Source organism: Camelus ferus, chromosome 14, assembly GCF_009834535.1.
Source record: "Camelus ferus isolate YT-003-E chromosome 14, BCGSAC_Cfer_1.0, whole genome shotgun sequence".
Classification (NCBI taxonomy): domain Eukaryota; kingdom Metazoa; phylum Chordata; class Mammalia; order Artiodactyla; family Camelidae; genus Camelus; species Camelus ferus.
The window spans coordinates 8,788,633-8,803,076 of record NC_045709.1 but is presented as its reverse complement, the minus strand read 5'-3'; the positions used below and the strand labels follow the sequence as shown (position 1 = coordinate 8,803,076).

Sequence of the window (14,444 nt, the reverse complement as noted above, 5' to 3'; positions counted from 1 at the left end):
TTTTGTTTAGTAAGGTGGTTTGGGACTTCAGTTGTTTCGCCAGGTTTACAAGCAGATGTGTGAGAGGTTCTTACACTTAATGGTGGCCGCAGCCAGAATCCGTATGTGGGGAAGAAGCACGGTTGATTGGTTATTTGGGGGACCTGGTGTTTTCACGAGTGTCAGCAGAGCAGTACTGTATACCGGCCGGCAAGTGCGTTAGAAAACATGGGTGTTGCTCCCTTAGAACCCGACGACCACCTCACAGTGGCTGAGTCCCTGAAGAGGGAATTTGACAACCCCAACACCGCAGACCTGAAGTTTCTGGTGGATGGAAAGTACATTTATGCACATAAAGTCCTTCTCAAAATTAGGTAAGGAATTACTTATTTTGAGAGTTGAAATAAATATGTTTATTATTTTCTAGTTCCAAGGAACTATATTAGGCACTTCCAGTGATTATGATTGCCCTTGTGAGTGGCCAGTGCAGTGGGGGAAACACAGGGTACATGAAACAAGAAGTAACAGAGGCCATTGCAATGAGTGGGGAGTGGCTCAGGGCCGACCTACTGTCGGCTTCCTTAGAGACTTTACAGATGGCCTGTCCACCTTGGCACCAGGGGGCCGCCACCAGTGGGGAGCGTGTTTTGAGCACTTCAGGGACCACTTGGATGTACGTGAACTTCTGTGCTAGGAGCTGAGTTTGGCCCACGACAGTCACTCTCCTTAATCAGCTTTGGGACACCGAATGTTTAGCTGCTTGGAAAAGAGAAGAGCAACAGGGCTGAGGTAAAGCTAACAGGGATTTTTAAAAATCACATTTATTGATGTATTTAAAATGTTCAGTTTGAGGAGTTTTGACATTGGTATACTCTTGTGAAACCACTGCCCCAAATCAGGACACAGAACGTTTCCGTCGTTCCTCAGAGATCCCTCAGGCCCCCACCCCAGGCCAGCACTGATGTTCTTTCTGTCACTGTAGAATGGTCAGCATTTTCTAGAAGCTTATGTAAATGGAATTCACAGTATGTATTCTTTACTGCCTGGCTTCTTAACTTAATGATTTTGAGATTCATTTTGTTGTTGTGTAACAGATATTGAAATCCTGCTGCAATGAATCACAAACTCAATAGGGCATTTTAGTCTCCAGCTCACCTCTTAGTAAGGTCGGGCTGTGCGGCACTCATTCACCCTCGCTGTAGCCCGTGACCCCGCATAGAAGCGCAGGGAGGTTAGGGCTTGCTAGAGCTGCTGTAGCAGAGTTCGGCGGACGGGTTGGTTTCAACAGCAGAAATTTATTCTCTCAAGGTTCTGGAGGCTAGAAGTTCGAGATTAGAGTGTTCGCAGGATGGGTTCTTTGTGAGAGATCTGAGGAAGAATCTGTTCATGCCTCTGTCCCAGCTTCTGGTGGCATGCTGGCCATCTTTGGCGTCCCTTGGCTGGTGGCAGCATAACTCCGGTCTTCACATGGCATTCACTCCAAATTCCTCCTTTTCATAAGGACACTGGTCAGGTTGGATTAGGGACCACCCTCTTTTAACTTGATTACCTCTGTAAAGACTCTTTTTCCAAATACTATTATATTCCGAGGTTAGGACTTCAACATGTGAATTTTGGAGATACAGTTCGACCCATAACAGGAGGTGAAGAAACAAAATTACTCAGTTATTAAAAATAAACCCACCCGATTTCTGTAAATGCTGTTCTGTGGACATGGTGTGGGAGGGCCCCTGGGAGGCCGGGCAGGGGAGGCAGCCGCCCCACAGCAGGTGAGCGTTTGCAGCCTCGTGTAGTCAACAGGCGTTTGCAGCCGTCCAGGCAGCAGAGGAAGTGAGAGGCCCAGGCCAGGACGTGAAGGTGTGCAGTGCTGGGTTTTTCCTTCCTTCTCTTCAGCTATTTCCTCTTTAACCCCCTGAGCACGTGCTCCTCGGGTGGTCATCTGCTGTTGCCTAGAAGCTGGGACCTGACACACTTCTTTCTTCCTCCAGGTGTGAGCATTTTCGTTCTTCGTTGGACGACAGTGAGGATGAGATTGTAGAAATGAGTGAATTTTCATATCCTGTTTACCGAGCCTTCCTGGAGTACCTGTACACGGACAGCATCAGCCTGTCCCCCGAGGAGGCAGTAGGTAATTGCCACCAGACTTGACCAAGAGATTGGCCTAGAAGTGGCTTCTGTAGCACCTCAAGGAAGTCGCTGTGAGGGGAATCACAGTGGTGGTTCTTTTTTTGTGTGCTGAACCCATCTCCTTCCCTTTGTTCCTACTTCATACAGAGGTTGACTGGAAAGATAAACAAGGGATGGGTGATTATCACACCACCTGCAGAGCGGGTGCCATTCTCCCTTGATTACTCGATGCTGTACGAGACTTTTTAGCTACCTCACTCACTGCCCTCAAGATATTTGCATTATAAAACCGATAAAATGCACTTAGTAAGAAGCCCTGCTGGTCTGCATAACTGAATGTCCCTTGGGGACAGACGGGGCTGTGATGCATTCTGTCCTGAAGGTAGTGGGGCCTTCCCTGCGTCTGGGGCTTACTGATGGTGAGACAGCAGCGCAGGGTGAAAAACATACTAAGTTTCGGTTTACAGCTGTCAGCAGTATTGTCGGCCAGTGGGACGGAAGAATTAGGAGTTGCCTCTGTAAGGAGCTAACCAAAGCGCTCAACACTTAAATTTTTAAATTAAATATTAATTTTACATGTATAAATTCAGTAATACTTTTTACCAGATCAGCATTTAATTTTCCTGAGCTAAACAAAAATCTGATTGCTGAGGTTTTATAGTTTTCCTTCCTTTCTTCTGCAAATGCTTGCGAGTCCAGGGCCCACTGTGCGCCACAGCTCCCCTTGGCATCTGCGAACGGACGGCCGAGGCCTTGCCCCTGTGGAGCTGCTGCTCAGGGAAGGGAGGCCAGCCTGAAACAAATAAATAAAATCAGTGAGTTGGGAGGTCAGAGAAGGCTCCATGAGTATGTGCGCTGAGCAGGGAGCTGGGGGAAGAGCATTCCAGTGCAGAGGAACAGTGCGAGGGTCTGAGACAGGAACACGTGTATGGTGTGGAGGAGGATGAGGAAGGCCCGGGTGGTTGGAGTGAGAGTTGGGATCTGGGCAGGACCAGGCACACCCTTGGAGGCCCCGGTGAAGGGCCCAAGTCTTCTGCTCAGTGTGATGGAAAGCCTTGGGAGGTTTTGAGCATTTGGGTTGCATTATGTAGGATTTGCTTTATCTCTAACAGTAAAATGAAAAAAGGAAGTGGCTTAAACAAGATAGTTTCTCTCTGTGTCACCAGGATACAGCTCAGGGCATCGCTGCGTGTGGCCCCGCACTCATGTCCAAGAGCACGTTTGCGTTGCAGGCAACAGGATGGAGGGAGGGACAGTGACCGGTAGGGGAGGGGGAGCAAAGAGCAAATCCCAGTGTCTGTTAAGGAAGTCCCACTTCTCTTAAACACGGACCAGAGAATACCACAGCCATAACCCAGCTGCACAGGAAGTTGGGAAAGTGGTCATTTCCAGATGGCCACGCCCAGCTGAATACTCTGTGATTTTGGAGCATGTTGGTTTGTGTGTATATGGAGAAGGTGAGGGGCAGCAAGCAGCTTCTGTCCTAGGAGTGAGGTGATTTGTTTTTAAAAGCTCAGTAACTATCATGGCTCAGGTATAAGGTGATGGTGCCCTGGGTGGGGTGGGGTAGCAGCAGAGGTGGTGAAAAGACGGCAGCTTCTGGATATCAGTCAAAGACAGAACTGATGGGATTTGTTGGCAGATGGGATGTGGGCTGTGAGGGAAAGAGAAAAGGATGACTGCTCTGACTCACTAAGATGAGGAAGATGGAGAGCACCAGGTTTTGCTCTTGAGTTTGAAAGTCAGAGTTTGAGCTGCTTTTCAGACATCTGTGTGGCAGTTTTTTAATAGGTTCACCCCTAACACTTGCAGGGCCCCAGGTAAGAGTCTACATTCCGTTATGTCTAAAAATTTGAAGTTATATATCAAGCTAGAAATCTTCAGATAAACTATGTTAAATCCTCATACCTTGAAAAATATGCTTCCATTAAGAACTGATAGATCAGGTTTGAGTTTGAGCTGGAGTTCATGCTGGGACGCAGTGGCCCAGGAAGGACTGGCTCTGGCCTCCAGCTTGCAGCCGCCATCTTTCTTTACCCACCACCAGCTACATCCTGCATCACAAGGGGTGTGTGGGCATCCATCCCAGCCTGCTTGTCCAAGCTCCACCCACCCCACCCGGCCATTCTTAAGGGCTGGGGGTCTGCACATGGATGATACGGTCTGGAGGGCAGGAAACATCTATGTATGTGGCCTCGGGGCCAATTAGGCAGGGAATCCCAGGGTCCCAGGTGCCCAAGGTGGTCTAGGAGGGGGCACGTGGCTCCTTGGCCACCCTGTGGGGAGTGGTGCACCTGGAGGAGGAACAGAGCTGGGCCCTCTTGGGGAGAGACTCAGGGCAGTACTTGTGAGTACATGGCATATATGAGTCTGATGCTCGGAGTGTGTGGGGCTGTTGATGTGAATTTGGGAGTTGTTGAGAACTGACCCAAAACAATCAGTCAATTCACAACTCTCAGAATTTCAAAAAATTTCAGTTCCTCCAGCAGGCCATGGGCCTTTCTTTTATAATTTTGCTAATTGTTATGTTATAATGAAAGCAAGTTCCCAACAAATTCTACCACATGTATAAAATTTATTAGCAGATAGATATAAAAACAGTTAATGGGGTGAGGTTGATGAGATCCTGGCTCTCTGTCCCTTGGGCCCTCTGTGAAGTATCTTGAAGTAAGCCGGACAGTATTGCAGTGTCAGGATGCAGCTAGCCTTTTGATCAGGTAGCAGCCAGGACTGAATTAGAGCCAGGAATGTAGCCCCAGGAGTCGGACTGCTGAGTCTCAGGTGCTCCAGCCGAATTCACGTGGGGCCAGAAGGGACCACTTCAGTGTCTCTAGCAAAACAACGTATCTTGAAAGAAGAGCTTTCAAATGCTAGCCGACCGTTCCTGATTGGAGTGCTTCATAGTATCCCCTGGGGTAGATTAAAATGAACTTACACATGTGAATCACTCTATGTGGGGTTATTTGAAAGCAGATGACAGATAATATAACAGGAATCATCAGTGCTTATAGACAGTATTTAAAACTGGGGCAGGGGATCATTTAGGGAAATAAGTTGTGGTAAGAATCTGCATATTGAACCCTGGGCATTCAGACACTTGGAAGTCAGGAGAAAGGGTCCAGCCAAGAGACTGAAGAGTAACTGATGAAGGAAGAAAACACGGGCAAGTAACAAGGCATTTCAGGAAGGGGAGCATCCTCACCCCCTCAAATTCTGCGTAAACCTTGAGTCAGATGAAACCGGAGGGTAGCCTGTGGACTGGGCCCTGTGGGAGCCGTTAGTGACAGTCACAGGTGTGGTGTCAGGGAGCGGAGGGGATGGACTTCTGCCTGTGTGGCAGGAGGTGAGAATGGCAAGGTGGTAAAACAGAGGCAGCGGATAGAGACGACTCTCCTGGGAGGGAGGCTAGCCCCAGAGAGGAGCAGACAGGTAGGGTCCCGGGAGGCAGACGTGTGTCCCCGATAGGTATTTTCCTTTTCAAGATGGGCAGTGTTAGAGCATGTTGAATGCCACTGGGGAAGATGTTGATCACGACTGGAGGAGCGTTTCTGGGGAAAAGACTACAGCCGTGTTCACTCTGCTCCTGTCTCCCCACAGCTGCTTGTCTGTGTGCTGCACTGGCTCAGGGCAGCCGCGTCCGCAGGTGGAGCCACACACTCAGGTGCCAGGCAGCTCGTCTTTGTCTCCGCAGCCCTTCACTGGGGATTCTGTCTGTGCAGGGTCACCTCCGACGGGCTGACTTTAGATCAGGGATGCTGCGATCACTCCCCTCATAAACATCTCTTTCCACCAGGATTGCTCGATCTGGCTACATTTTATAGAGAAAATCGTTTGAAAAAACTCTGCCAACAAACTATCAAGCAAGGAATCTGTGAGGAGAATGCCATTGCGCTGCTCTCAGCTGCCGTGAAGTATGATGCCCAGGTAAGAAGAGCATCTTCCAGCGAGCCGACCCCTGGGAGAAGTCAGGCTAGCTGGCTCCTTCCTGCCTTAAGCTGAAATAAAGTCTAGGGGAATTAAAGATTTAACACAAAGTGCCAAAAAAATGGACCAGAGGAAAAAATAAAGAAATGTCATATATATATATATATATATATATATATATATATATATATATATATAATGTATTTATGTGTTTATATATGAACATGATATATGTAAATAAAGTTAGGGTGGGCCTCAAAGGCAGAAATCATAAACAATTGCTAGATCTAATTTCAAAAAGATAAAAATGCTTATACATCAAAAATACCAGAGAGGAAATTAGGAAGTAAATGATACACTGGGGAAAATATTTGTAATACAATGAAGCAAGCTTACCATAGCTGACATGTAATTTTTAAAAAACCAAAAAGAAAACATGAGTAGTTTGATTGAAAAAAATGGACTAAATGGATTTATGAACAAATAAAAATATAAGTGAAAATAAGATACAGTTTTCCAGCCTTCACACCGGGGAATTTTCAGAAATAGCACCGGCTGAGGATAACGGGTGTTCTCCTGAACTGCTGGGAGAGTGCAAATCAGCATAATCATTCTGGCAGGCAGTTTGGTATATAGTATGAATTAAAAGCTTTAAAAATGTAGTTCTTTAAAACACTCACTTAGAAGTTTATCTTAAGGAAATAATCATGGATTCAGACAAAGATTTAGCTTCAAAGATGTTTCCTGCAGCATTGTTTATAATCTTTAAAAATTGAAAAAAGTCAGCATGAACAGGAGAGGATTGTTTAAAGAATGTTAAATACTATTCAGCATATATCACTGACTGAAAAACTGTAGTCCTTTTTTTTTTTAACAAGTATGTTTTTCTTTAAATAAAAATATTTTTAAAAATATTTTGAAGTATAGCTGAATTAAAAAAAACCCCAAATTATTATCTACATAGGGAAAAAGACTGAAAAATAAGTCGATGGTTATCTTTGAATGGTGGGATTGTGGATGATTTTTATTTCCTTATCTTTGCTTGTTTTTTCTGAACTTTCTACAGTGACCATGTATTGTTTTGATAATAAAGAAAGGAAAGAAAACTTGTCTTAGAGCTAAATCTTTAGGAAACAGGCCATACTTCTTGGAGCTGATTTCCTTAAGGATATCCTTTCCTTTGGTCAAAAAACAGGGACATTTTAGTGGTGGGCAGAAAAAAGGTTGTAACTTCTTTTCTGCTTATCTAAATAACAATATGCTTATTAAAGAAAGTTTGGAAAATAGAAAAAGTATGAGGAAGGAAATGACTCATCAGCCAGAAGACACTAATGTTTTCATAAGCTCCTTCTGATTTTTCTCTAGGTTCCATTATGTACATCTAAATACTTGATTATTTTCACTTAACATTTTAAAAACTCTTATCCACTTTGAAACATTGACATTTAAAAGCATAGTGAATGTGTGTCTTTCATCAAGGTAATAACATACTGGGCTCTTAGAACTTGCAGAATGCTTCATGGTCCAACAATATCTCTGTGCTTCTTTGAGTTTGTTAAAGTCGTGGTGATACTGCTGGACTCTGGTGGGCTGTCTCAGGTGGCACATAGTGTGTCCGTCTGAACGAAGACTTTTTCCTGTTCCCTGTTTATGTGAATTATTTGTATGGTTACCATTCTTTCACCCTCTTTTCTAGACAGTAAGCTCCTTGAGGAGTGGCAAGGACTTTGTTTTGCTCACCACCAAATTCCTAGTGCCTGGGGTAGCTCCTGCCATGTAGTAGGTGCTCGTTAAATACTTGTTTCATGACTGTTCAGCTTTGCCTGTAGAGGCACTCACTGTAATTTACTACAGGCTGTCTAACTGATTGTGTGTTGGACCCTAAATTAGTATAATGCACCGCAAGTAAAATAGACCAAAGTATACTTAGTGTAAAGGTTTTTTATAAAGAACAGTGTATTTTATTTGACTAGTATTGTTACTTGCTGACTCTAATAAGCAAGAAATAGGCCTTTTCAGCAAATTATCCCTCATGTGTGACTACACTTAATACATAGTTAATGTGAGCGAGGGATTGTTCGAAGCATAGTTCATATCTTGTTTAATCCTCAAAATATAGGCACTGTAAAATATAGGCATTATTATTATGAGTCCCAATTTACAAATGAGGAAGCTGAAGCTCCGAGAGATGAAGTAAATTCCTAGCAAGCTAGTAATTGTGAAGCTGGAATGCAATCCAAGATTGGATAGACTTCAAAACCACACATTTAACTGCAATTCCCTATTGCCTGCCCCCCCTGCATTTTAAAATCAGCAGTTTATGCATTGATTCAACAGATACCCACTGAGTGCCTGTTAAATGCCTGACACTGCTCTAGGCACTAAAGGTACAGCAAGTGAACAAAACAGACCCAAACCTCTGCCCTCGTGGAACTTTCTGATGGCTAAACGAATGCAATGTGTGATCGGTTAGGTGGTGATAGGTGATGTGGAAAAGTAAGGTGGAGAAGGGAGGCGGGAGGGCCAGGCTGAAATGAAAGCTGAAATTGTCATTTTGCTCAGGGAAGGAAGGTTTCACTGAGGAGACTCGGGCAAAGACTTGAGGAGGCCTGGAGGGGCTCTGAAGCCATGGGGCAGGACGACACTCGAGCAAGATAAAGGGACAGCTGGGTGTGGGTGGAGTAGGGCGAGGGACGGGGAGCGATGGGTGAGGGGATGGTGCTGTGGGGAGGGTGTATGTGCAGGGAGGTAGGGAGGCAGGGCCCAACAGGCAGGTTTAAGGGATCTGAGTTCTAACGTGAGTCGTGGGAGGGCTTGAGAGGAGCAGACATGATCTGACTGACATCCAGAAATAACCTGGCTGCTGGGTTGAGAATAGTGTGAGGGTGCAGGGCGTGGTGAGTTGGGAGGCGGTATTCAGTAAGCCATGAGGGTGGACTGGTCTGGGTTTTAGCTGTGCAGCTGGGGAAGAGTGGTGGGGTTTTCAATATATTTCCAAGGCAGAGCCAACAGGATTTGCTGATGGGTTGGCTGTGGGGTGAGGGACAAAAAAGATGACAGTTTAGGATGACTCCAAAGTTTTGAGCCTGAATATGAAAGGCTGAAATGATCATTTATTGAGATAGAGAAGACTGGGAAGAGCAGCATTTGGGGGGGGGGGGGGAAATACGGGAATTTGATGTTGAAATTCAACATTTGTGATGTCAATTAAATATCCAAATGAAAAGCAAGTTGGATAAACAGGCCTGGGGTCCAGGGGAAGGTCCTCAGTGCAGAGAAGTGTATTTAAAGCCGTAAGACTGGCGGGAGACAGGCAGGTGGGAGGATGACACACTCCATGTTTCCAGGTCTAGGGGTTTGGGAGCTGTTGGGAAAGGAGCCGGCAGGGAGGTGAGAGAAAAGCCAGAAGACTGTGTCCTAGAAGGCAGTAAGTAAGGAGAGAGTGTCGGGAAGGAGAGTCATCCACACACCGGCAGCTGCTGGGTCAGGGTGGGAACTGAGAACTGACCATTGGGTTTGGTGAGGAGGGATCCTGTGGGGGACCCGGCAGCTGTGGAAACAGTGATGGGGGTAAAAGGCAGACTGGAGAATGGAAGTGGAGGAATTGGAGATGGGGAACAGACAGTTTTTCCCAGTAATTCTGCCATAAAGGTACAAAGAGAAACAGAACTGGTGGTGATTGGAGGGGTGGTGATAAGAGGTAGCACGTGTTATGTGCTTTTTTAAGCTGGAGGAGATGGAAGCACGTCTGTGTGCTGCTGGAGGTGATCCTGGCGGGGAGTAAGCCGATGAGGCAGGGACAGATGCTAGACTGTGTTCTTGAGGAGACAGGAGCCAGAGGGATCTGGTGAAAAAGCAGGGGGTTGGCCTGGGACAGGAGTGTGACCGTTCATCCAGAGTTACGGGAGAGAAGAGAGTTGGCAGGTGCACGTGCAGGTGGCAGGAGCTACAGCCTAAGAGCTCGCGGGGCCCTCTTCCGAGTGCTGGTTTCGCGGTGAAATAGGAAGTAATCTTAATTTAGAGCGAGGGTGAGACAGGCGGTGTTGGGGTTTTTCGGGTGAAGGCCTGAGGGTCTTGTAGGACAAGGGGAGGAGGAGTGACCTAGGAGAATGTGGTTGGATTGCAGGACAGAAGGAGGCCCCGTTTTAGATGTGAAGCTGTCGAGTGTGGCATCAAAAGCAGAAGCACTGTTTTCGGAAGGGCAATGGGCCTTGTTTTATGTGGATAGAAGCCATTATAACCAGGTCTCCCTCCAGGCCCAGGTTTCTTGAATTCGTAGAATCACAGGAACTCTTCCCAATTCCTGTCCTTTAATAATTATGGGAAGTTCTCCTAGAGAAGTAAGAGGGTGGATCCAAGTGGTGACAGCTGATGGTCCTTCCGTTCGCCCATTAATGAGCAGTTTTACTGAAGCTGTTGGATCTGAAAATGTCTTTGACATGCTGACTGGCCGCCTGACTACTGACATGTATATGGTTTTTCTATTTTTTTGTTTTTCATTTATTTAAATTTATTTTTCTTCCAGTTTCATTGAAATGTAATTGCTTCCAGTTTTATTGAGATATAACACTTGTATAAGTTTGAGGTATTTCTTCCTGGTTCTGTCTTTGGAGACTGTACCTCTCTAAGAACTTGTCCATTTCTTCTAGGTTGTCCGTTTTGTTGGCATATAGTTGCTGAGAGCAGTCTCTTAGGACTTTGTACTTCTGTGGGGTCGGTTGTAACTTACCCTTTTTCATTTCAGATTTTACTGATTTGGGCCCTCCCCTTTTTCCCTTGATGAGCCTGGCTACCGGTTTATCAATTCTGTTCATCTTTTCAAAGAACCAGCTTTTAGTTCATTGATCCTTTCTATTTGTTTTTAGTCTCCATTTCATTTATTTCTGCTCTAATCTTTATGATTTCTTTCTTTCTACTAACTTTGGATTTGTTTTTCCTCTGGTTGCTTTAAGTGTCTAAGGTTAGGCTGTTTGAGATTGTTCTTGCTTCCTGAGGTAGGCTTGTATCGCTTATAAACTTGCTTCTTAGAACTGCTTTTGCTGCATCCCTGAGGTTTTTGGATCGTTGTGTTCTTGTTTTCATTTGTCTCAAGTATTTTTTGATTTCCTCTTTGATTTCTTCACTGATCCATTGGTGGTTTTGTAGCATATTGTTTAGCCTCCCTGTGTTTTCGGTTTTTGTTTTTTTTTTTTAACAGGTTTTTTTCTTTTAGTTGATTACTAATCTCATAGCATTGTGGTTGGAAAAGATGCTTGGTATGATTTCAGTTTTCTTAATTTACTGAGGCTAGCGTTGTGGGCCAGCGGTTCCTGGAGAAATGTCCCACGTGCACTTGACAATGTGTATTCTGCTTTCGGATGGAATGCTCTGTGAATATCAATTAAGTCCACCTGGTCTAATGTGTCATTTAGCTTGTATTTCCTTATTGATTTTTTGTCTGGATGATCTGTCCATCCATGTAAGTGGGGTGTTAAGGTTCCCCCACTATTACCATATTACTGTGGAGTTCTCCTTTTACGTCTAGTAACAGTTGCCTTATATATTGAAGTGCTCCTGTGTTGGGTGGATGTATGTTTATAATTGTTCTATCTTCTTGGATTGATCCCTTCGTCACTATGTACGGTCCTTCTTTGACTCTTGTAACAGTCTATTTTAAAATCTATTTTGTCTGATGTAAGTACTGTGACTTTGGCTTTCTTTTGATTTCCATTTGTGTGGATTAGTGTTCAGGGATAAAATTAATAGGTTTTCCTCATGGAGTTTGTTTCTTTACTTACAGTGTACTGTGGGTTTGTGTGTATGTCGGCATGGCTATCACTATTGCTAATTTTTGTATTTTTCACCTTCTGCATTTGCTATAATTTATGTTTCTAAAGAAGGAAACATAACATGCAATGTGCATATGTAATTGCTTGGAGATTATTCAGGGCTTTATTTTTTTTTATGAATTAGCTTCAGCAACATAGAGAGGATACTTGAAAAGTTGACCACCAGCTGGCTGCACCTTGTCCTGGGTCAAGATGGCAGTGTTGCCCAGGCTTCGAGGCACATCGGAGTCTCTGTGGGCTTGACTCACTTTACCTCTCATTTCTCTGTGGCCAAAAAAGTGTCCAGCCACCTTATTTTTGATTCTTAAGTTTGTAGACGAATGAAGAGAAGCACTGCAGGACTGTCTTTGGCCCAGTGTGCAGCACAGTGAGCCCGAAGTCACCCAAGTGTGGAGTCTCTCTCAGCAGAGAGAAAGTCATGGTTTCTTCAGAACATTTTTCCCAATTCACGTTATTGAACCTGCATGCGATCTGAGGAAATCTAACCACCACATCCTTGGTCTTCTTGTAATGAAAAAAGAGCAGTGGCCTGTTATTGACTTCAGAGAAGCATTTCGCAGGATCACTATTTTTTTTTTTTTATAGCTTAAGCTTTTCTCAGAAACTCTTTACAGGTAGAACTATTGAAGCCCCTAGAAGAATGTAAAAGGAGTGTTGGGCTCAACATAAAGAAAATCTTTTAAACAGTTTACACAATGCCTTTATACAATAAATATTTATTAAACAAACAAAAAAGACGAGTGTCATACTCTGAACAAATACTGAAAGTGGAATGAGCAATACAAATACTGTCACTGGAAGACGGTCCAGAATTCTTGCAGGAGCTTCTCTCTGGGAAGAGAAAGTCTCACTCTTTGCATTGGTCAGTGTAGAGGACCTTGCACGTTTTACTGTATTTGAATTTTTCCAAGCATAGACTCATACTGGCTGTGTTGTTTTAAAACTGTGCCTCAGGTGTTGCTATGCCAGCATTTCTTCCTGTTGGCCAGCAAATCCTCCTTCCTTGCCTCTGTGTTTTAGAAATTTTCATGCTGTGTTGCATTGCATTGGGATGTACAAATTTGTTAAAACACTTTTATTGTCGTTCCTAGGATTTAGAAGAATTCTGCTTCAGGTTTTGCATAAACCATTTGACTGTAGTGACACAGACTTCAGGCTTTGCAGAAATGGACCACGATCTCCTGAAGAACTTTATCAGCAAAGCAAGCAGAGTTGGAGCCTTTAAAAACTGATCCTCACCTGCAGGAAAGAGTTTTTAGCATTTCCATTTTCCCTGCCAGAGAATAACTTCTCTTTAATAGTATTCATGAAGAGCTGCTTTTGGCTGGATACTTACATTCTGTCGAAAGAAGGATGGTGGGTCAGTCTCCTCCACCTTTTGAAACCCAGAGTCTACACGGAAGGCACTATAATGCTCTGATCAGATGTGACTGAGCTCAAGGGAAAAATTTAAATGTCTTATTACATTTACCATTTTGTCTTGTGGGTCACTTAAGTGGGAGACTTTTGGTACATGGGTCTTTAGTATATGCTATCCTGGCCAAATTTCCATATTCAGCAGGCTGATCTCACATAGACAGCTTGACAAGGAATGCTGTCACCACCACATTTTCAGCATCCCACACAGTGCCTTGCATATAGTAGGCACTCAGCTTATTATAAATCTTAATTATACCCTGAGAGCAGCTTTTTTCGTGGGATACTGGGTGAAGGAATAACTTGCACAGAAATAGATCTAAAGCAGCCTGTAGCTACTGAGGTTCATATTCTTCTGGTACATTGTTCTGAGAAATAGTGGCTAATTTCGAGCATTACTTAGAATTCACAAAAGGCCTTGGCAATTAAATTGTCAAAGACCCAAGGGCTAATTTTAATCCTCTGTTTACTCCGAGTCATTAATTTCTCATATGGGATTATCGAATATGGAGTAATATCTTTGAATGAATGTTATTTCTGGGCTCATCTGCCTTACATAATTGCATCATGTCCTTTACTTCTGTGTTAAGAAAGATTCGCCTCTGTAAGTATAAATGATTTTGTGTTTTTCTTGTAGTTGACTTCTATGTCACCATAAAATAGATCTCTTCACTTAGCACAATATAATTATAAAGTACTGGCCGAAAAGGAGTGAATACTTGCATTTCATGGATAGCACTGAATAAGAATGAGCTAAATTTATACTTTAGATCAACACAAGTTAGCCAACTGCAAATGAGAAGCTGGAATGGGATGTAGGTTGTAGCATCAGTGTCTCCTAATGGGTATTGCACAATGTGATCTCATGTAAAGAACACTCTTGGAATTAGAAACCTTGTTCTGATGCTGAACTATTTGATAATAAAGTGCTTCTTTGCAGATAACAGAACAAACGTGTGGGTTTTAAAAAAATTCTTCAGAAGCAGCAAGATTATATTAACCTTATGTCTGTTAGACATACATAAATCTGTATATAATAGAGGCTATTTTTTAAAGCAGTTACTCAGGTAAGGTATCATAGCAAAGCCCACTCCAAAACATAAATGGCTTATAAACAACGTAATTACTGTTCATACTACTGCCTGTGACCACTCTTACTGCTGAGGTTTG

The 14,444-nt window shown here is 43.9% G+C and overlaps 1 protein-coding gene across 1 annotated transcript in view; it reads left to right on the top strand.

The window, feature by feature from the left end:
• Positions 1-14,223, top strand: part of RCBTB2 (RCC1 and BTB domain containing protein 2) — a 43,000-nt gene extending 28,777 nt beyond the window's left edge. The window contains 4 exon segments of the mRNA XM_032496150.1: positions 227-353; positions 1,968-2,107; positions 5,900-6,030; positions 12,950-14,223. Of these exon segments, the coding sequence (XP_032352041.1) occupies positions 227-353; positions 1,968-2,107; positions 5,900-6,030; positions 12,950-13,090 (539 nt within the window). The 3' untranslated portion in view covers positions 13,091-14,223.
• Positions 14,224-14,444: the final 221 nt, after the last annotated feature.